Here is a 20,950-nt window from a genome sequence, read left to right as displayed (position 1 = left end):
AGAACCTAACAGGATAAGTCTCATAATTCCTATGTTTCCATGGGAACATAGTTAGTACAGAATGTGGCATTCTTCCTGTTGTGGAATGTTCTTTCTATAAATTCATGCATTCATTCAACTATAATTTACTGAGCAAATAGTCTGTGCAGGTGCTGTGCTAGGTGCATAGTTACCGACTGAATGAGAAACATCCTTGCTCTAAAGGAACCTTCAGTCAGCTCCAGGCCTTTAGAACCTCAGATATTCTGCAAGGCCTTTTCACACCTGGTGCATTTTTAAGGCAGTGCATTTGACCTAGAATACACTCAATCCCTTAGGACCCGGTCACCTAAGAGATCATACCTCTCCCGGATGGTTTGGCACACAGTAAGATCAACTGTAGTGCCCTGGAGATGGAATCTTAGATTTGGACCTTGGGGAAACAGTACCAGAGTGTTATTCTAAAGAGAATTTTCTTACTCCAAAAGGATCCAAGTTTAAAGCTAGATTTAAAAATACACCCTTTGCCTGGCATTCTAACTGGCTCAGTGGTACTGCACTGACCTTTATTCCTCTTAGCCATGCCTTTTGCTAGAAATACCGGATTTGTACATGCCATGTAATGTTTATGGGCTCTGCGGCGCAACACCTTCCTGCTAGGCAGTCAGGCAAAGCCAAGGAAAGCAGCTCTCCAAGTGCCCATCTGTAGGAATGAAGGAGGTGGAGGGGGGGTGGAGTGGGGTGGGGTGGGGTGGGGTGGGGTGGGGAGAATTCTACTTGGTTCAGGTTGGTGCTAAAACAGCAGATAAGCTTTAGCCCCAGATGTCTGGGGTGGCTATTTCTACATGCAGAATTTTTTTTTTTTTTTTTTTTTTTGTGCATTTCTACTCCATGATGCTACTAATTAAGAATGGCACATACACTAGTGCAACCGGAGCCTGAGTCTACAACAGGGAAGGAGGGGAGGGTGCTATGTTTTGCCTCCAGATTTAGAAGACCACAACTGGTGCTCTTAATGGCAGTGTAACACGTGTTGCCTCACTTCCCTCCGGTCTTAAAACATGTGAGTCACAGTGTAATTAAAGAATTACACTCTCTGTATCTTACACTGCAAAAGTTAAGCGAGGCAAATCAGGCTAAGTCGTTTTGTTGAAAAAAAAAAAAAAAAAAAAAACGAGGATCCTATATGTATTGGGTCTTTAAGAATTTCTCCAAGCACCCAAATATCCTATATTCTCTTTATATCTAGTTTGGTGAGCCACCCCTGTCACAGATTTCATTGCTTTGGGTCATTTCTGGAGTTGTGGGACCACGAGCCAGGTCCGTACCTCCTACAGCTTTAAGGGAAGGGAATTCTCGCCTCGGAGCAGGGGAGGTGGCGCCGCCCGCGGCTCCGCTTTCCGCGCCCGCCGGCCGGTGCTCAGGTTCCCGCAGTTGCGCGCCCCGCCCCGCCCCGCAGCCCCGGGCGCCCGGAGCCGCCCACCCGCGGGACCCGACGATCGCGGGGCCCTCCCGGCCCGCGCCCCACCTGGCTCGGCGGCTTCCCGGCCGGGCGGCGCGGGCCTGGGCCCGGACCTCCGAGGGCGCCGGCCGCCCCCTCGCCCCGGGCCGCGCCTTCCCGCCGGAGCCGCCCCCCGGGCCTCTGCGCGCCCCGCGCCCTCGCCCCGCGGCTGTTCCAAGGCCGCGCACACCCGCCGCTGCCGGCGCCCGGGCCCTGGCGTCCGCGTGGAGCCGCGCGCCCGCCCCGCCTCCAGGTACCCGCGGTCGGAGCCGCACAAAGAGGCCTCGCCCCGGGCCCCCGCCGCGTCCCCGCCCGCGCTCCCCGGACCCCCGCGCGGGCTGGACGCCGGGACCCCTCCCCTCCGCGCCCTCCTGCCCCTGCCCTGCCCCGCCCCCCCGCGCCGCTCAAGCCCGCGCAGCGCCCCCTGCAATCCCGCGAGCGGGGCCCTCGACCGCCCCCTCCGGCCTCGCGGCCGCCGACGCCGACCCGGGACCCGCCCCCCTCCTCCCCGCCGCCGCGCGCCCGGCCCCGGCCCGGCCCGGCCCGGCCCCTCCTCCGGGGCCCTCCTCCTCCGTCGCCCCGCCCGTGCCGGGGTGGGAGCGGCGGCAGCTGGCGGAGAAGGGATGAGGTCATCCTCCGTCGGAGTCAGCTGGTGGCGGAGCGGGAGCGGGGGAGGGGGCGCGCGCGCGGGGAGGCGCGGGATGTGCAGGTCCGAGGCCCGCCGCGGCGGCCGCTGCTGCTCCTGCTGCTGGCGGCGGCGGCGGCTCGGGCGGCGGCCGCGGGGCCGGGGCGGCGAGGAGCGCGGGCGGCTGGCAGGGGCGCGCGCGGGGCGCCGCGAGCAGCCGGGCTCGGCGCAGGCAGCCAGGCGGCGCTCCTGCCGGCCCCGGGCGCGCCGCTAGCCCGGCCCAGCGCCCAGCGCCCGGCGCCCAGCGCCCAGCGCCCAGCCCCGCGGGCGGCGGGCGCGGGAGCCGGAGCGCGAGCCGGAGCCGGAGCCGGAGCGGGGAGCCGGGGAGCCGGAGCGGGGAGCCGGGGAGCCGCGCCGCCGGGCCGCGGCAGGGGGCGGCCGCGCGGGAAGCTGTCACGCCCAGGAGGGCTGCGCCGCGCTCCGGAGGCATCATGGCCGCGAAGTCGGACGGGAGGCGGAAGATGAAGAAGAGCAGCGACGTGGCGTTCACCCCGCTGCAGGACGCGGAGCACTCGGGCTCGGCGCAGGCGCTGGCCCCGGGCTGGCCGTCGGGGCCGGGCGCGGGGCCCGAGGACGCGGAGGCCGCCGGGGCCGGCTGCTGCCCGGACGGCGGCGGCTGCTCGCGCTGCTGCTGCTGCTGCGCGGGGAGCGGCGGCGCGGGCGGCGGCTCCGGGGTCCCGGGCGGCGCGGGCGGCGGGGCGGGCTCGGCGCTGTGCCTGCGCCTGGGCGGGGAGCAGCGGCGCTACTCGCCGTGGGACTGCCTCTGGGTGCTGGCCGCCGTGGCCGTGTACTTCGCGGACGTGGGCACGGACGTGTGGCTCGCCGTGGACTACTACGTGCGCGGCCAGCGCTGGTGGTTCGGGCTCACGCTCTTCTTCGTGGTGCTCGGCTCGCTCTCGGTGCAGGTGTTCAGCTTCCGCTGGTTCGCGCACGACTTCAGCACCGAGGACAGCGCCCCGGCCGCCGCCGCCGCCGCCGCCGCCGCCGCCCCCGGCTGCCCGCCGCCCGGAGCCGACTGCAAGACGCTGGCGGGCGGCGGGTCGGCGGCTGCGGAAGGCGAGGCGCGCCCCTCCACGCCGCAGCGGCAAGCGCCCGGCGCCAGCAAGAGCAACGTCGCCGCCGCCAGCAGCGGCAGCAACAGCAGCGGGGCCACCCGGGCCAGCGGCAAGCGCAGGTCTGCGTCCTGCTCCTTCTGCATCTGGCTCCTGCAGTCGCTCATCCACATCTTGCAGCTCGGGCAAATCTGGAGGTACCGTATCAGGGGCGGGGAACGGGGGGTTTGCAGCTGCTGCTGCTGCTGCTACATGCTCGCTGCTTTGCTTTTGCACGGAAACTGTGTAGGGTTGCTCCGGCAGCAGCCCTAGGCACACTCTTTCACTTGTTTTTTTTTTTTTTTTTTTTTTTTTCGCTTCTTTTTCTTACACTGGGTGGTTTTGCATTTTTGAGATTTGTGATCAAAACCTGGGGTTGGGGTGGAGGGGGGAAGTGAGAAACAAGGGACAGGCAGCGAAGTGGTTTGATCAACCCATCCCTTCCGTGCTCTCACTCTGCTTCGCTAGCTTCTCTATGTTTACAGGATACCCCCCTCCCCATTTTTCGTGATGCCGGTTCAGTGAGTAGGAGAGGATTCCTGTCGCATCTTCTGAAAATCCTTTTTTATTACGTTGAATTCGAGGTGTGCATTGCGATTTGGATGGCTTCTTTTGTTCCCTATTGCTAATTTTAGTTATATGGGGATTCTTACTGCTGGGAAGTACCCACATTTTGCATCTCACCGTTAGAGAAGCGCTGCACTCCAAGTAAAGAGCTCAGTAGGGACACTGCTTGTCTTCTGCTGGAGAACACCTATACCTGTATCTGTATAATCTGTATTTTACGATGCACTTTCTGATTATCTTGCAATATCCCCATATTCTGACTTCTCACATAACTAATAACCCTTGGGAAAGGGGTGGTGCATCTTGTAAACTTTAATCGTACTTGGCATCTTCATTGGTTGCTCTGCTACTTGTCATCTGAGCTACCAAGTCTTTTTACACAGTATCACTTCCACTTAGAAACTGGAATACAAGGCTAAACTTGCTGGGCAGAGGGAGCTGCCCTGCCATTCAAACAGTCACTGCCTAGATTTAGGAATATAATGAAACGGTTTGCTCAGAAATATATTCCACCAACTTTTATATGTTTTTAATAGCTTTATGAAGCAATGCTTTACATCTGCAAAAATGTTTTGTATTGTAGCACTTAGATGTTGACATTCCGGAGCTTTTTTTTTTTTTTTTGGTTTACAATGACTAATGAGTATGTAGCATAAGTAAAATGAGAAAACTTCTCAGTAAGGGCACCAGTGTGGGGCTACATGCTGTCCGTTACAATTTCACTTGTAGTTATGTTTGTGACAAAGGTGTCAGGAATCATTAGCTGTGCTGAAGCATCCCGTGTAGAAACAATTCAGAGAGTTTGTGGAATAGGACTAAAAACTTCTTTTATTTGTGGTGAAGAGTAGTGTTTCCGCTGAGAAGAGCAAATGTGGTTATTTTACAACCTTTCTGGGACCATTGCTTTGTGAAGCAGGGTAAGCATTGCCATAGATGGTGACCTTTCAAATTGTGAAAACTTTTTTTTTTTTTTTTCCAAACAGATACTTTCTGGAAAAATGGTATATGATATGCAGTAGGTCAAATTGATGTTGGAAACCAATGTATTTTGGACTCAAACAACTTCGAAATGTCAGTTAGGTGTGATAGCTGTTATGTTCCATGAGTGACTATTATGAAGACTTAGAAGTTGATGCTCTTATTCGAGTTTGATGAAGAACTCAAATGTCCGTGTTAATTACTGAAATTGTTTAGTGGCTAGGTGCATGTGGTTAGTAGTTTTAAATGATAACGTGGAAAATGAAGCTTAACATTCCATTTGTTAACTTTTGCAAACTCTATGCAGGATTTGGAAATCCCTTCTTTTCAATCACCTTTAAATCATGCAAACACTTCTCAGTATATTAATGGAAGAACTATCCATGCTTCCTACAGATTGATACTTTGTGAAAAAGTTGATATCAAATTGGGTGAACTGAAAAAAATACTTTTAATTATCATTAATTAAACAATTAGTACTTTTAATTGTTTACTGGACCTTCTAAACCCAATATTTTCCCAATTGGAAATCGACATTTAGTTATCTAAGGACATAAAATGCAGAAAGTGAGAAATAATTTGGAAAAGGAAGGACCTAAATACATGTCAGCGAGACCACAGCCACTGGGCCAACTGGCCATATCCACAGGAGGAGGAGGGATGGAAGGTTGCGCGCAGAAGGAAAAGCACACAGAGGCTGTGCGTTATCAAATGCGTTAACCAACCCAACCCTTGGAGAAATTGTGGTCCCACATGACTCCTCTTTGTTAAATATTTCTACAGTGTTTTCCTTAGAGGTTTTGAAGTTTTTCCTGCTAAGGCATGGTTGTCTGGGAGGACGTATTTGTTGAAAATGTTTTCAGATCCTTGTCTATGTTATCAGAATAATGTGCTTAATATGTAAGTCTGAATGATCTAATCTAACTGTTCTTGGATTCTAGTTAAGCTATTTGGAGACTAGTGGGGTAACTTGTTGGAAGTATGATCTAAGACCCAGCCTCATTCTCTCTTTAGAAAGTATGTTTAAACAAATAAACAAACAAACAAACTTCAGCCTAATGTAGGACATTGGAAAGGGATCAGAAAGTTCATGGAATTCAGTTGCATTCTGAAATGGTTTCGACTTCTCTGTGTGTGGAATATTGGAATGGAACTTTGGGTAGCAGATGCATCTTTGAGATAATAAGCTGGTGAGATGCAGTTCTTCTCAGATTATTGTATCAAACCATTATCTTAGACCATTAGGATGCTTTAAATTAGGAGCATCCCTCTGCTCCTTCTAGCTTTACGCTTCCAAGCATTATACACAAATGTTGCAGAAACACCGAGATACTGAATGGTTCAAAGCTCAGAGGTCATTTTTCATGTTTTAACATGCTACTTTCTAAGATCAATAAAATAGATTTTAGCTAGGTTGGTAACTGTTCCTTGTATTTCCATGAAATGCTAGTTATTTTAGGTAAGGGCAAGATTCTAAAAGCTTTCTGTAGATACAATCCTTTGAAATAACATCAAAGTGTTTGCTTGTTCAGAATAGCTATTTGGGACATTTTGGGTGAAAATTGAATGTATTTATACCTTTATTACAAATGCAACTGCTGAGAGCAATGATACATATTCATTTTAATTAAAGTTTACTAATGAGAAATTAATGGCAGCTTTTAAAGTCACAGGATTTGATTCTGAGAAACAGCCATTTGAAATAATGAAGTGAACTTTTGCTACCATGTGAAAAGAGCAATGATGACTTTAAAGGAAATGTACCTGCAAATGAATACTTACTTTTTTTTTTCTTGGTCATTTCATATGATTCCAGAAGTTACTAAGAGGGCAGTTCAGCCAGTGGGAATCACAAATAGCCAATTAGAACCGTTTTTAGTCTTCACACTGATAATCAATTATGTCTAGATGCCTTCTTCCTTCAGAATTCATGACTCACTCTTAAAATTATACTTTAATTTTTCCTGTGTATGTACATACTTGATTGTCTTCTAAAGGCAAATGGGCATATTGCAAACAATAAGTCAGTGAGTCAATGGATGGTAGAATGGGGGGTATTTTTACTATTTTACTATTTTGATTTTTGTTTTTGAATATCTATCATGAGAGTCATGTGGAGAAGATCTAGTGAAAGACCGTTTTGGCTTTTCACATGCTTGATATTCCAAACGGTATGACATGTGTTCCCTTATTCAAATAAATTGGAAAATGGTGGGATAAATGGACTTAAACAGATCTCTCTACAGCAGGACTTCTCAGAGCCTTTAATAAGCTAGAGTGCAGTTATCGATAACTTTTTAAGGCTACACTTACTAAATACTCTTGTGACAATGTGGCGCACAGGGCACTTTGAGAAACATTTTTCTAAGTCATTCTTAAACCTGGCCAAATAATAATAATAGTAACAACTTTATATAGCACTTAAAAATTTATAAATGTTTCTATACTCTTTATCTCATCTAAATTTTATAGTAACCTAAGAGAAAATCATTAGTATCTCTATATATATGAGTAGCCTGGCTCAGAGACATTCATTAACTGGCACGAAATTCCCCACCTATTATGTGATACGACTAGGAGTCAAAGCCAGGCCCACCTTACCCTAAAGACTATGCTCTTTCCGGATCAGTTAGCTATCTCCAGATGCCAACTTGGATTATAATGACAACAATGCATGAAAGTGACACTTTACCTCCACCAAGTGTGACAAAGTTGGGGACTTTGCCGTTTAGACAGGACAGGAGATCTATCCAGTAACACACCAGTAGTCAACCAGCAGAATAGGGACTGGGGCTCAGCTTGGCTGACCTTAAGGCCAGTGATCTTCTTGCTACACCATGTGGACATGCTGAGCTTGTTGCATTAAAACCCAGCTGACTAACACCATCTTGCAGTTGATGATTAAATGACAGAATGCATGTGCACATGTGGGGAGTGCTTTGCAAATGATAAAGAGATTCTAGAGATCAAGAATGGGTAGAGGAAATAGCATCTGGGTTACACACCTTCCACTACTGAAAAAGTATTGATTGGGGGTTAGTTCTGAATTCTGATATAGGTCAGGTGGGGTCGATGGTCACTTTCCTGTATATTTGTGTTCTCTCTACTGCATATTGATTAATTTATTCATTCAACATATAGTGAGTGCCTACTCTATGCAAGACACTGTGCTAGTTGACTACACCAAGATGGATAAAATACGTATTATCTTTCAGGGATTCTACTGTCTGGTGTGGAAGACAGGTAAAAAGATCATTTCAATACCAGGAAATAAGTGCTATGATAGAAACAGGAAACCTAGACCATCTTAGTGATTCAGGTGAGACACTGGAGCAGGGGACGTTTGAGGGAAGGTTTGAATGGTGAGAAAATCTGCTGTCTGAATAAAGTGGGGCATTGGCTGCAGATCTTTGGATAGGACTTTGTTTAAAGGCACAGTGGTTGTGGTGGGGCAAGAAAGAACAAGGTCTAAGTGTGTGCTTTGAATAGAGAGCAGTTGAGAGATAGAAGCTAGAGATGAGGAGGGAGAATTTGTTGGGTCCACAATAAAAGGGATCTAGATTTTATTCAGAAGGCATTGAGGAATCCTTGAAGGATTATAAGGGACAGGGAAGGGAGGGATTGTTAACAAAGTATTAAAACATTGTTTTATCTAAAGGAATGTCACAAAGTTGAGTTTCAAGGACATGTCATCAGTTCCTCTCTGATTGTCATGTCTTTCCATTTATTAAAATTCATTGATTTTAAAAGGATCGAATTTGGATGTAATTGGGGTGTATAAGTAGGCCCAACAAGGCAGGGGAGTGATTTTTCAGAAAAACACTAAAGTAAAAAAGTTTATTTTCTGCTACTTTTTGAAAGATTTCCCTTAGGATACAGTAGTCTTCGCCTTACTGAAATTTAGCTTTCCTGGTCCTTAGAAACTTGTTCTTTCTACTTTTGTAACAGTTTTCAATTTTTTTAGAGGACTTCACTGTCTTTCTTATTTGATCCTTTTGAGGGTCTTTGAGGTAGCACTTCCATTTTGCAAATGTGGAAATTGAGACCGAGAATGTTAAATGTTTCTCTCTTAAGTTCATATAGTTCTTCACTGATTCTACGCTAGAATTCAGTATTGATGTGGGAGAGAAAAAAAGGCAACACGAGAGATGGTTGATGAGATTGGGGATCATTAGGTAGAAAAGAAGGCGGAGAAGTTCAGTGGTGTCTGGTAAGCACTAAGGTTTGTAACAAGGAGGGAGCATTGGACTTTTGTGTAGGCCCTCTGGGACAAGGTGCAGAGGAGTTACAGGAGAGATTCTGAATCAATGCAAGGAAGTGTATTTTGACTAATCAGAGGCATCCAAAGATCAACTAAGATTCTTTAGAAGCATTGAGTTCCCCATCATTGGAGGGTCTAAGCATAGTTTCAAAAAGTGTAGGTAGAGTTGCCCCGGAAAAAACTTTTAAGGATCACACAGAAGGTTGAACTAAAAGATCATCTTCCAGCCCTGAGATTTTATGACAATTTCCATCATTTCATGCTGCTCCAAATACAGTAGACTAACCTTTGCTTTTTTTGTGCATGAAAGAAGTAAGGGTTTTCTTGAAAACACTGCAGTTATGTTACTTTGAATCTATTCATTGATTTATGGACTTGGTGTCTTTACTGGGGCATCACAAATCTATGTAACATCCTTGAGTGCTGGGCTTGGTACTTTAATCTCTGAGTTACCTAATGAATATAAATCCACACAAAACCAGATGGTCCTCTGTGTATTTACTGGGGATTCTGTAGGAGTTGGAATAATTTATGCATAAATCTATGTGATCAATATACCTAATTTCAACATCTTTGCAGTAACTAATGCAAAAGTTGTATTTTTTTCTGTTCACTTAAACTAGATCCTGCTTCACAAGGGTGAAAAAAAATGTTATGCTTGTTACATTCTGATGGAATTGCAGACTTCCTTCATAGAGCAGTTAAAAGTAGTATCTATACAAATGGGTGCTATCATTTTTTAACAGTATCCACAAATCCTTGAGTCAGTAGCTTTGAAGGTCTTTGCTCAGTCACTTAAAAAACATTCCTTAATGTTCGAATATCCATGTACACAACCTGCTATTAAATGCGTTCTGTATTTTACAGTTCTAATGAAATTGTCTACTGTGATATTACATAGCACCAATCACCAAGTAACAGATAAACAGAATGATACCCCTTTATATGGACTCACTGCCTAATCCGCTGACTTGCTTTAGAATTTGAATGGTGCACGGACTTGGCCTATGGAAGCAAGACTTAGGGATTAGAATCAGATTTACTATTCTTATGCATTATCAGATATAAGGTGGAGTGTGCTGCTAGTCATGAGAAAATACTTATCAGGTGTAATTTTATAAAATAGTTGTAATAGGGAAAAACAAATTCTCTTGGATGACATTGTATAATTCTGACCACCACCAAGTGACTCCCTTCCACCTATCTACTGGTGTCACTGGTAATTGATGGCAAGGCCAGTAGGGAAGAAAGACCACAGGCAAGTCCTTGAGAAGTTATTCTAGTAGTTGTAAAAGTTACATGAATAAGAAAATAGGCTCAGTAAAATATTTACTGACCCGTGAATGGAGACCAGGCATTATTCTCTCTTCTTTATGAGAAAGGGGCAGAAATTGTTGCTTGTTCGCTTCTTGAATTTCTAAGGGTACAGTGAATCATAAGGGGTGGTGTTATCTAGAAAAGATACCACTCATTGTCCTAAATCTTTTTTATTAGATCACTAGCATTAGAGAAGTGGAGACAGATTTCACAAAGTACTAGTTCTTCTCTGAGAAAGATGCATCCAGAAGCCCAGCTTGACATTCCTATTCTTGCTGATGGAAAAGTCAGGGTCAGATAGCTTTGGGATAGATCTTTTTCACTTAATTCTTACCTACACTTGACTACCTGAGAATATATTTATCTATGGGACAATTTCTGTATTTCTGATGCTTCTATGTGTCTATGCAATGAAGGTTCGTAGCTTCTGCTGTTACTACTACCACTCCCATCAATGCCATAATTCTTATCACCATAAAGCAGTAGTTTCATGCCTTATATATGTACAGAACTAATATAGATTATTGATTGCAAAAGCAATGAAAGAAGGGTTAAAATGGAAAAAAGTCAGTCCAGAGATTTTCTAGGCTGAATGACAGCATTAGATATTTTCCAACCTTAAGTTGATGGACCAGAGTTAGTATCAGTGATGAGCCTTCTTTATAGAGGCAGCTGTCCTTTGGGGAGGTGGACTGTGTAAGAAGAGATGAATTGGCTGCCTGGTAGCTCAGACCCCAGACAGGTCCCCTAAGTGCTTTGTTACCTATGTCAGTGTGATGACACAGAATAGCTCCTGGGTCTCCACAAACTTTAAATATTCTTTTGGCTTCCTCCTTCTGAGTCTTAATTCTCTATTGGTGTGATATGATTGGTCAAAAAATAATATTCAGGACTTTCTTTCTCAGGTCCAAAATGTTGTTTTTTCTCTTATTATAAATTCTTTCTATTTGCCTATCCCCAGAGTATATGCACCATGGAGTCTCTGTGTGTTCTTCTAAGGCCACCATTATAGCATTTCTCTGGTTATGTAACTCAAAAGGGATCTACAAGGGACTTTCCAGAGTTGATAACATTAGAGTCTAATCTCTAGGAACCAATATGATTTCACACATGAGGAGAGAATCTTCAGCTTGTTTGTATAATGTAACTTATTTTGTGTCATTTCTGAATTTTAGTTATAATCAACACTATATTCACAAAAACCCATATCTAAGCATTTGAAGCTGATGTGGAAAGTGTTCCCATATCACTAATTCTAAAATATCTACCATACAGACCTGGGAAGCCAAAATTACCATTTCCATTTCATGTAGTAAGGTATGCACAGCTGGAGTGCTATGATTAGCAAATAAGAACAATGCTTCACGGTCTTAAAAAGAACTATCCATTATGTCAGTGCGAAGGCTGTTGTCAGAGCTAGGTCTGCTTTTAAATTAAAACCTGTCCTGGGTTACACTGTCACTGATTAAATATGCTAGAATTGAATTTAAGCTCTGTACAGAGACTGTCTCCAGACCTGTACTCATTAAGGAATAGGGGGGATATGTTACACTTTGCTAGAACAAGAGAACAGTGCATTAACCTTTCTTGGATAGGAATTACCTCGATCTCTAAGATGTTAGACATCTGTCGTGAAGCTGAACAATTTTCAACCCCTTGACGACATTTTAGATATTTGCTTAAAAAAAAAATTAAGCATCTATTTTAAAATGACCTGAAGTATGTAAAACCATTTTTTTTATCTTCATGATTCATAAGTAGGCTGTTTGAATCAGTTCTACTTCTTTTGTTTAATTTATGCACATGGCCTGTTTTCCTGTTAGGGGAATCCTTTTATATAAACAGGGCAGTGGGCAGTGTGTGGGGTAGGTGAGGATTAGTCAAACAGAAAATCATGCATGTATAGAAAAAGTAGGATCTACAGTGTATATGAGTCTAAAAAGACTTGAGATGACTTTGATTTGGCTTCCCATCAAGTACACTCTATTTAAGGAGGACAAAGTCACCTTTCTGAACCACCAATCTGAGAGATTTCATCCACATAAAAAGCAGTTGGACTTCTTTCTGCAGCTTAGATAATAGTCATGAATAAAGATATGGAAATTCTTTACTTATCAGGTCTTTTTCAGTAGCAGAAAGTCAATAATCAAAACCAAGGGAGCCCTTGGAGCAGTGACCATAACACAATGGTCCTACATTATTTGCATTTTTGGTTTATGGCCTAATCACAGTGTCAAGGAGACAATAACAATGAAGAAATGATCCTTCAGAAAAGCAGGGGAAAGGATTTGTAAAAGTGTCTTTATTTTGGTAGATTTGCAGCTCTTTAACTAATTTCCTGCTTTATATATATTTTTTTAATTTCCTGCTTTATAGAAGTAAAATTGATAACAGTTACTTTTTAAAAATGTAGGTCAATTCCTGAAGACTCTCCAAAGAGATTTACAGTACTTGGATCTGTTATTTTAATATAAATTAGGAAGTATGTCCCATAAGGTTTCGTATTTCGAGGGGATGTACCATTAGGAGTAATAGTCACAGATATCCTGTAGAAATTTTGTTGACTTGGTGATGGTTGGGTCTGAAACACTGAGTTCTACATAGGAGCAGATAATGTGATGCTATTCTAATGAGGGCACCAGCTCTGCACTGGGCGTAGAGCCTGCTTGAGATCCTCAATCTCTCTCTCTCTCTCCTCCCCCCCAAATAAATAACTAAATAAGTAAATAAATAAAATAAGGTTGGAATCAAATTAGTGAGGGAGAAAACCTGAAGTTTCTTTTTCTTTTTAAGATTTTATTTATTTATTCATGAGAGAGAGAGAGAGAGAGAGGCAGAGACACAGGCAGAGGGAGAAGCAGGCTCCATGCTGGGAGCCCAACGTGGGGCTCGATCCCGGGACTCCAGGATCGTGCCCTGGGCCAAAGGCAGGCGCCAAACCACTGAGCCACCCAAGGATCCCCGAAAACCTGAAGTTTCTATCAAGAAAGCATGACCAAATGCCCTGGAAACTATCACTGAGTTCCATTCTCTGATCTGTTCATAAGAGATGAGGGTATTGTAGGTAAGGCATGAATTTATTAGCTTGAGGAAGAAAAAAAATGGCCATGAAAGAAGGCCATGACAGAAATGAACAAAAATGGAGAATTTTGTTCCAGAATCAGAGGGTGAAATTTCAATCCTTACTAGTGTGAATGGGAAAATTGTACTGACACCCATTATAAAACTCATCACAGCAAAGCTGAAAGCAAGGCTTCACTAGCCAGGCTAAGTGAGCTGGTTCTAGGAATGGAGGGGAAAAACTTCAGTTGTGAAAATGTTCAGGTTTAAGTCAACTTGATACTGAGGGCACCAGTGGCATCTATAATCTGGAGGTGTTTGACCTGAGAGTCCTGAGAGTCTGAGATCTGAGAGTCACAGAGCAGAAGTAGGGAAGAAGTCAGTGGCCATCACAAATTGGAATATAATAGAAACCTGAGAATCTGAGGGTAGGGCCGGGAACAAACCTGCTAATGGTAAAGGTAAGTGAGAATCTGAGATCAAGTGCATCATGAAAGGAAACTGTAACATCGTGCTTCACAGTGTAAATCTAAAGAGACATTTGTGCTTCATTTATGTCCTTATTACATAATTTCTGCCTGGTCAGTTATTGAGAGTAAGGCCTCAGCATGGAGGTCTGGTTCTGATCCCAGGAAGGGGAAGGCAAAGATCTGGGATCATAGGTAGGTTCTCACGTTCAACCGCTGTTGATATGTGCAAATTCATTAACAGTCTACTGACAAAATCATGACTTGGCCGTTATAATCAGTTGCTGAGAATATAATGACAAAAATAAAGACCAGTGATAACCTTTTAATCATGAATGGCACAAACATTTGCTTCAAATCATTGTAAGGAAAGTGTATGAAGAAGAATATACTCTCAAAAGGTTTATCATCTAGGAGAGGAGGCATGTCACATTCATACCTCCAAATCTGTCTCTGATGTGTGCTAAAAATGGAGCTATTGCCTTGTGACTCCTTGTAGGTAGGATCTGCAGCCCGCGGCATCCACATCTCTCAGAAGCATCTCAAGAATGCAGAATCTCAGGCTCACCTAGACCCACTGAATCATGACCTACAGTTGAACAAGATCCCCTGAGGATTAGTATGCACACTGAAGTTTGAGAAGCAGAAGGAGAGTAATCCCGTTCAACCGAAATGATCAGGGAAGGTTACTCTGAACTGAGTATTAATGGAAAATATGGTTGATCTGGATGTTTTAACTGGCTTTCTTACCAAAGTCAGCTTATTTGCTTTGAAAGCAAGGGCTGGTGCTTAGAGGTGGTAACAATGGGCTCTCCTTACAGGCAATGCTATAAGCAAAGATATGAAATCTTTCATCGATGAAGAAAGGGAAAAGTTTTAATAAAATCTTTATTAAAAATCCACTACTTTATAGTTTTGCTGTTCAAAACTGATCTCTAGGAAATTGATTAAGCATATTGATCACCCACCTCTCATAGTTTTATGGTTTTTTAAAAAAGATTTATTTAATTATTTGAGAGAGAGAGAAGGCATGCACACATGCATGGGGCAGGGGCAGAGGTCGAGAATCTTCAAGCAGACTCCCTGCTGAGCACGGAGCCCATCAGGGGACTTGATCTCACAATCCATGAGATCATGACCTGAGCCGAAACCAAAAGTCAGGACTCTTAACCGACTGAACCACTCAGGCACCCCTCACAGTCCTTCAGATGGAGTGGACAAGGTGTGATGAAAAAAGAGAAACAGACGTTAAGGAAAGCACTGGATTCAAAGTAAGCAGACAGAGGATAGAGAAAGAGGAGAGGGAGGCAAGGTGACAGTTCCTGCCAAGACATAATGATTGCTGTCTTTGCTCAGAGACTTGGAGCTGGACTGTTAATGGTATTCCTTCCTATTCATAAGTTTCTGAAAAAGCAAGGACTCTGAGTGTGAGCAAAGGACATTGGGGCAGTGGAGAGGGAAGTCAGGTTCTGGGCATCTCTTACCCCCAGCTTTTAGTCTGAAAGCTCAACCAGCCTCTGTATCTGCCAGGAGAAGGAGGAACAGAAGAAAATGGAACTAGATTTCCAAGACCTCAAGACTAGGCCCCGGCCAGGAATTAGCAAGGTATTTTTATAGAATGATATGGAAAGATTTCTGATGACCAGCCTGTTCCACGCAGTTCAGCAACTGCCAGTGACCCCAAGACCGATAGGCAGGCTATGTCATGGGCAGATTTCATGCCTTATTATTTGTCATCCTAAGTGAGAACTAGGACGTTCAACATTGTGACAAAATACGTCAGTGTCTGCATTGTAGAATAAGAAGATAATGAGAATGTTGCTTTATTAAATGTATATTCTTGTAAAGGTATTACCAGTTTCCTTAGTTCAAATTGAACAAAATAGAAAAAGAATGACCTTCCCAGAAATGCTTCTTTTCAAAGTAATAGTTTTCTAATTTCCCTTTTGTACAACAGCTGGTGTTGCTATGCTGTCACTTATGTTGCTAGGGCTTCTTCCCCCATCTATGTGCTAGAATGTGATTGTTTCTATCAGTGATCTTAAGTGTTTCCATGGAGAGTTACTAAGTTAATTTTTCTAGGTCTGCGCTATCAGTAGGTGTGGTCACCCTGCCAGGCTCTATACCTGTATGGCTTTTCAATATGGTAGCTATGAGCTGCACATGGCTATTGAATGTTTGAAATGTGGCTATTCCCAATCGATGTGTGTCATAAGTGTCAAATGTGTTGGGGATTTTGAGGACTTAGAGTGGGGGAAAAAAGAGGGATAATAAACATCTTATTAGTAATATCCATATTGATTATATGTTGAACCAAAAACATTTTAGATATATTGGGTTAAATAAAATATATTGTTAAAATTAATTTCACCTGTTGCTTTTTTATGCTTTATAAATGTGACCATCAGAAGATTAAGATTACATTTGGGGCTTGTATTATATTTCTGCTCTAGGTAATGTCAGAATTCAGTTCTTGAGAAGTAAGAAGAAAATCCTAAGTGAAGATTTCAAAATACTAAGATAACAATTTACGAGAAGTTACCAGAGAAAGAGCAGTGGGTTGTTTCACTAGGAAGCAGGTTGACTTAATGGATTTTGCAAATAAGGTTACCTGCTGGTAAAAAACTGACTCTTTGGGAGATAAAACCCCTAATGTGAATAAAGCCCATTGTCTTCCCTGCTTTCTGCTTTGCTTAAGGCCTAGTGACATGCTGTGCTTATTTGGTGGTTTAATAAATAGTGTTTGATCATGACAATAAGTACTAAATCTTTGTTAAATGCTGTTGCAGCTTGCCAAGCACATTTACCCATATTAAATTATCCAATCTTCTGTTCAGCCTCTCAAGGCAGGTATTATTATTGTTCTCATTTGAAGAGAACTCACTGAGGTTCAGAGGAGGCAGGAGACCTGGCCAAGTGCACACAGATACTACTAAATAGCACTTACCTGTGCTCACAATCTGACTTCAGTTTCTGCATCTTGTGCTTTGCCCGCTATATCTTCCTACTCTTTGATTAATCCAAGAGAATCCCTGGGAGGAGTATTTCCTGCCCTTTCAGACTGGCAACTGTGCTCAACCCTGAAATGAGTTCAGTTTTACTGTGTCATTCATGGAAATTAGCTAAGACCAGTTTTGAGATTTTGCTCTGACTACCAGGAAAGGGAGAGACATACGTGATGACAGAGGTCAGATTTGATTCTTGACTCTGCTGTGAACTTCTCAACTATCAAATGGTGGGTGGGAGTTACCTTCGATAATTTGTGAAGTTCGTTTCAGCTCTGTAATTCTGTGGTACCTGGTACCTGCGTGGAGCTTATCAACTCTTTTGATACACCTTATTGAATACTCACGTGGAAACCAATATTCATGCTTAATTGACCTGGGCTAGGTTTCTGATAAATACTCCTGAGATTGACATTTCATACCAAACTTCAAACACAGAGACTATGGATCAGTTTTATCCATAATGTGTCACTTTTATTTGATAACCTACTAATAAAATACATGTTCTTTCCACTGGGAAATGCACGACACTAAAGAATACTAAGTAGATTCCAGCCCCATGTGAATAGTATGTAATTAACCTGTATTTATATCCTCATTTTGTACCCAGTCATGCTTTGCATATGCCGGCGTTCTCCTCCACATATGTTCATGAATTATGAATTCAGCTACAAGCATGCAAGACAGAACCTCTCTGTCAGTCACATCTCCTTCTCTGAGACCAGCAGGATTTATGTCTATGTAACAGGACTTCAAATGCAACTCCTAAGACCTATCTCAGAGGACTAGCACTATAAAAGTCTAGCATATGCAAGTGCTAGAAAATCCATTCTCAAATGCACACAATTCAGAATTTTCAGAATCAGATTCAGCTCCTTTTTATAAAGCCAATTCCAAATGTTTATTCCTAAAAACAAAAATTCCCCTCTGCCTACTTAAAAGATACACCTCCCCAAGTAGATATGATTTGCTTTGGAGGGGCTTACCAACTGCTGTTTGGTCCCTTTTATAGTTTTTTTTTTAAGGGGGGATCTTTTACAGTGTGTGTGCAGCATTCAGTGAAAAATATGCAGTATTGTTTTTCTTGATGTTCAAGAGTATCTTTGCAAATGTAGTTTTTACAGAGAGACTGAATGATTTCCAGTTTTTTTGATGTTTATGACATTAAATGGATTCTGATTTACTGGATTTTTTTTTTATCCCAAGTAATATGTTCTAAGAAATACATATATATCTATGTCATGGTTATTTTTCTCGTGATTTTCTTCTGTGTATGTACCTGATGATGTGATTATGTAGGTTCGGTTGGAGAGAGCAGAAATAATTTAATAAAACTCAGGTGGTCTGGAGTAAAAATGCCTTCATTCATTTAATAAATATTTATCAGACTTTCACTGAGTGCAGGCTCTGTGCACACCAAGATTCGTGAAAGGCACTCCCTGACTTGAAGGAGTTCACGGTCCTGCAAGAGGGTTTCTCATTTATAATTGTTTATACCTCCAAGGGTAATACGTCATCAATAAAGGCAGGAATAGAATTGTTTGAGAAATGGAGAGGGAGGACCTCTTTCCAGAAGTTTTCACGTGGGAGTGACATTTGAGTAAGAACAAAGAGAGTTGCAACAGAAAGAAAAGAAGGGACAAAGACATCTCATGATGTGCTTGTGTAAAGGGCTGAAATGAGAGATGTGAGGGAAAGACTGTCAACAGATGAGTTTCGAGTGTCAGGTCAAGCTAAAGAGGGTCTCGGTGCTTTCCAGAGGAATCTGGACTTGATTCTGTTGGGGAGTGGAAGCCCAGGGAACACTGTCAGGGATGTATTTTCTAATGGTTGCCTTTTATAAAATAGCGTATATATTGGAGAAGAAAGTCTCGTGCTTCAGAGACTTGTTCAGAGGCAGGGGAAAGATGTGAATGAGGGTAGACTTGAAACATACTCAAAGCTTGAAAATAATGAGGACTTAAGTGCAATGAAAGCGCTTAAGTGGGCTTGGACAGTTCTCACTGAAGATTCTGATAGTACTGGTAAGAACGCTACTTAATGAGCTATTGGAAAAGGCATAAACATAAACAGAGTTGGGAGCATGTTAAATAAAGATGCTCCGTAAATGCAGACTGGGCAATTAAAAAAGATTTACCAGAGAAAAGCTAAATACAGTATAGTGGATAATTAATGGGCCTTTGACAACTCAGTAATAAGTACCCTGAACTTTTAAAATAGCACATTAACATCTGTGCATGTTGGAAAGAGGGTTTGCATTTACAATCAACACCAGTTAGCTATGAAATTTCCCCACAGAAGTTAATTAGCGATTCCCAGTAAAGGAGCCTGCTGGTCAACCTCCTGAGCCAAAGGTGACCCTCCACTATTCATTCATGGGTTTCTTACTGAGCCTGAAAGGAGTTTGGTTATAAATTCCCTCTCCTTTTCCTCAGCTCCCTTGGCTCTAGACACTATTTTAGCTTTTAATAGGATTTACCTTTCTTAGTTTAGGAAATGAACTTCTGTTCTCTTTGTAAGTAGGGGAACTCTAACCTGGAAAGGCCTCTGTAGGTAAAGGACCATCCCCTGGACTGACTGGGCCACTCATTCTTCATTAGAATGTGGTGGACACTCCATCACCGATGGTACTTGGCTCGGTGACGATTCCTGGGAGGAAGGTACTTTTAAGACTCCACAGACTTCTTTTGATTCACTACATCTCCACTAAACACACTTAAACAATCTTTTAATTTTTTAGTTCATAGACTTTATTTTTATTATCAGGCAGTTTTGGGTCAGAAAAAATTGAATGGGAAGTACAGAATTCTCGGGTACTTCCCCTCACCTCTGTTCTTTCCTGATACGGACATTATATATTAATATGGTACATTTGATAGAATTTGTGAACCAATACTAATACGTTATCATCGACTAAAGTCTATACGTTAGAGTTTACCCTTTATGTAGTAAATTCGATAGGTTTGACAAATGTATAATGGTATCTATCCACCATTACAGTAGAGTACAGAATAGTTTCACTGCCCTAAAAATCACCAGTTTATCCCTGCTCACCCCAGCCCCTGCCAACCACTGATCTTTTTACTCTATCCTTGGTTTTGCCTTTTCCAGAATGTCATGTATTTGGAAACATGCAATAATACATAGGCTTTTCAGATTGGCTTCTTTCACTTACAGTATGCATTTAGGGTTCCTCCTCATGTTTCTGTGACTTGATAATTTATTTCTTTTCAGCACTGAGTGATCCTGAAGTGTATGGATGCACCACAATTATTTATTCACCTACTAAAGGATACCCTGGTTGCTTCCAAGTTTTGACGGTTATGAATAAGGCTGCTATAGACATTTGTGTGCAGGTTTTGTGTAGATGCATTTTCAACTCATTTGGGTAAATACCAAGGAGCACAATTGCTGGGTGTCATGGGAAGAGCATGTTTCATTTTGTAAGAAATTACCAAACCATTTTCTAAGTGATTGTGTCATTTTATATTTCCGTATTAAACAACTTTTGAGTACCTACCATGTGCACAAAATGAGTGAGCCAGGACACAGAATGTTATTCTAGAAAGAATTAAGATACCATGCACTTGTCCAGGTTATAGATAAACTAAAATTTTGGAGTGGTTTACTGATTAGGATCTCTGCTTTATAGCACGCACCACATAATAATTCTTAAATGAGAAACGGGTAAAATAATAAACACTTAAATTATAGTAAAATACTACACAATCCAAAGATGCATTTAAATAGTTTTACAAAATTATTCTGCCTCCGCATCTAGATATTGAGTTCTGGTACCAACTCTCTGGTTTCACAGGGATGAAAGAAAAACTGTTGGAGCAACACTAGTCTTTTTTTATAACGTACCCTTCAGATTAGTGATCTCCACAGATTTAAAAACTTGCTTAGTTATTATTTCTTGAAAACTGTAACTGTGTGGTAAATGCTTTCTGTTTTTCAGAAAAAAAAAAAAAAAAAACCCATAGCTTGCAGTGCGCACACACACACACACGTACACACACACCCCTTCTGAAATACT

At 42.9% G+C, this 20,950-nt stretch overlaps 1 protein-coding gene across 2 annotated transcripts in view; it reads left to right on the top strand.

Moving 5' to 3' along the window:
• Positions 1-2,492: 2,492 nt before the first annotated feature.
• XKR4 (XK related 4) overlaps positions 2,493-20,950 on the top strand; it is a 436,026-nt gene continuing 417,568 nt past the window's right edge. For both annotated transcript variants that reach the window (XR_011996661.1, XM_072734717.1), the window contains exon 1: positions 2,493-3,414. Coding sequence is in view for 1 of the 2 variants with exons in the window: in XM_072734717.1 (XP_072590818.1) it covers positions 2,597-3,414 (818 nt within the window). In the remaining variant the exon portion in view is untranslated. The remainder of the gene's footprint in view (positions 3,415-20,950) is intronic.

Source organism: Vulpes vulpes, chromosome 13 (assembly GCF_048418805.1).
Source record: "Vulpes vulpes isolate BD-2025 chromosome 13, VulVul3, whole genome shotgun sequence".
Lineage (NCBI taxonomy): Eukaryota > Metazoa > Chordata > Mammalia > Carnivora > Canidae > Vulpes > Vulpes vulpes.
Note: the sequence above shows the minus strand (reverse complement) of the source record. Positions and strands in the feature narration are given on the sequence as shown.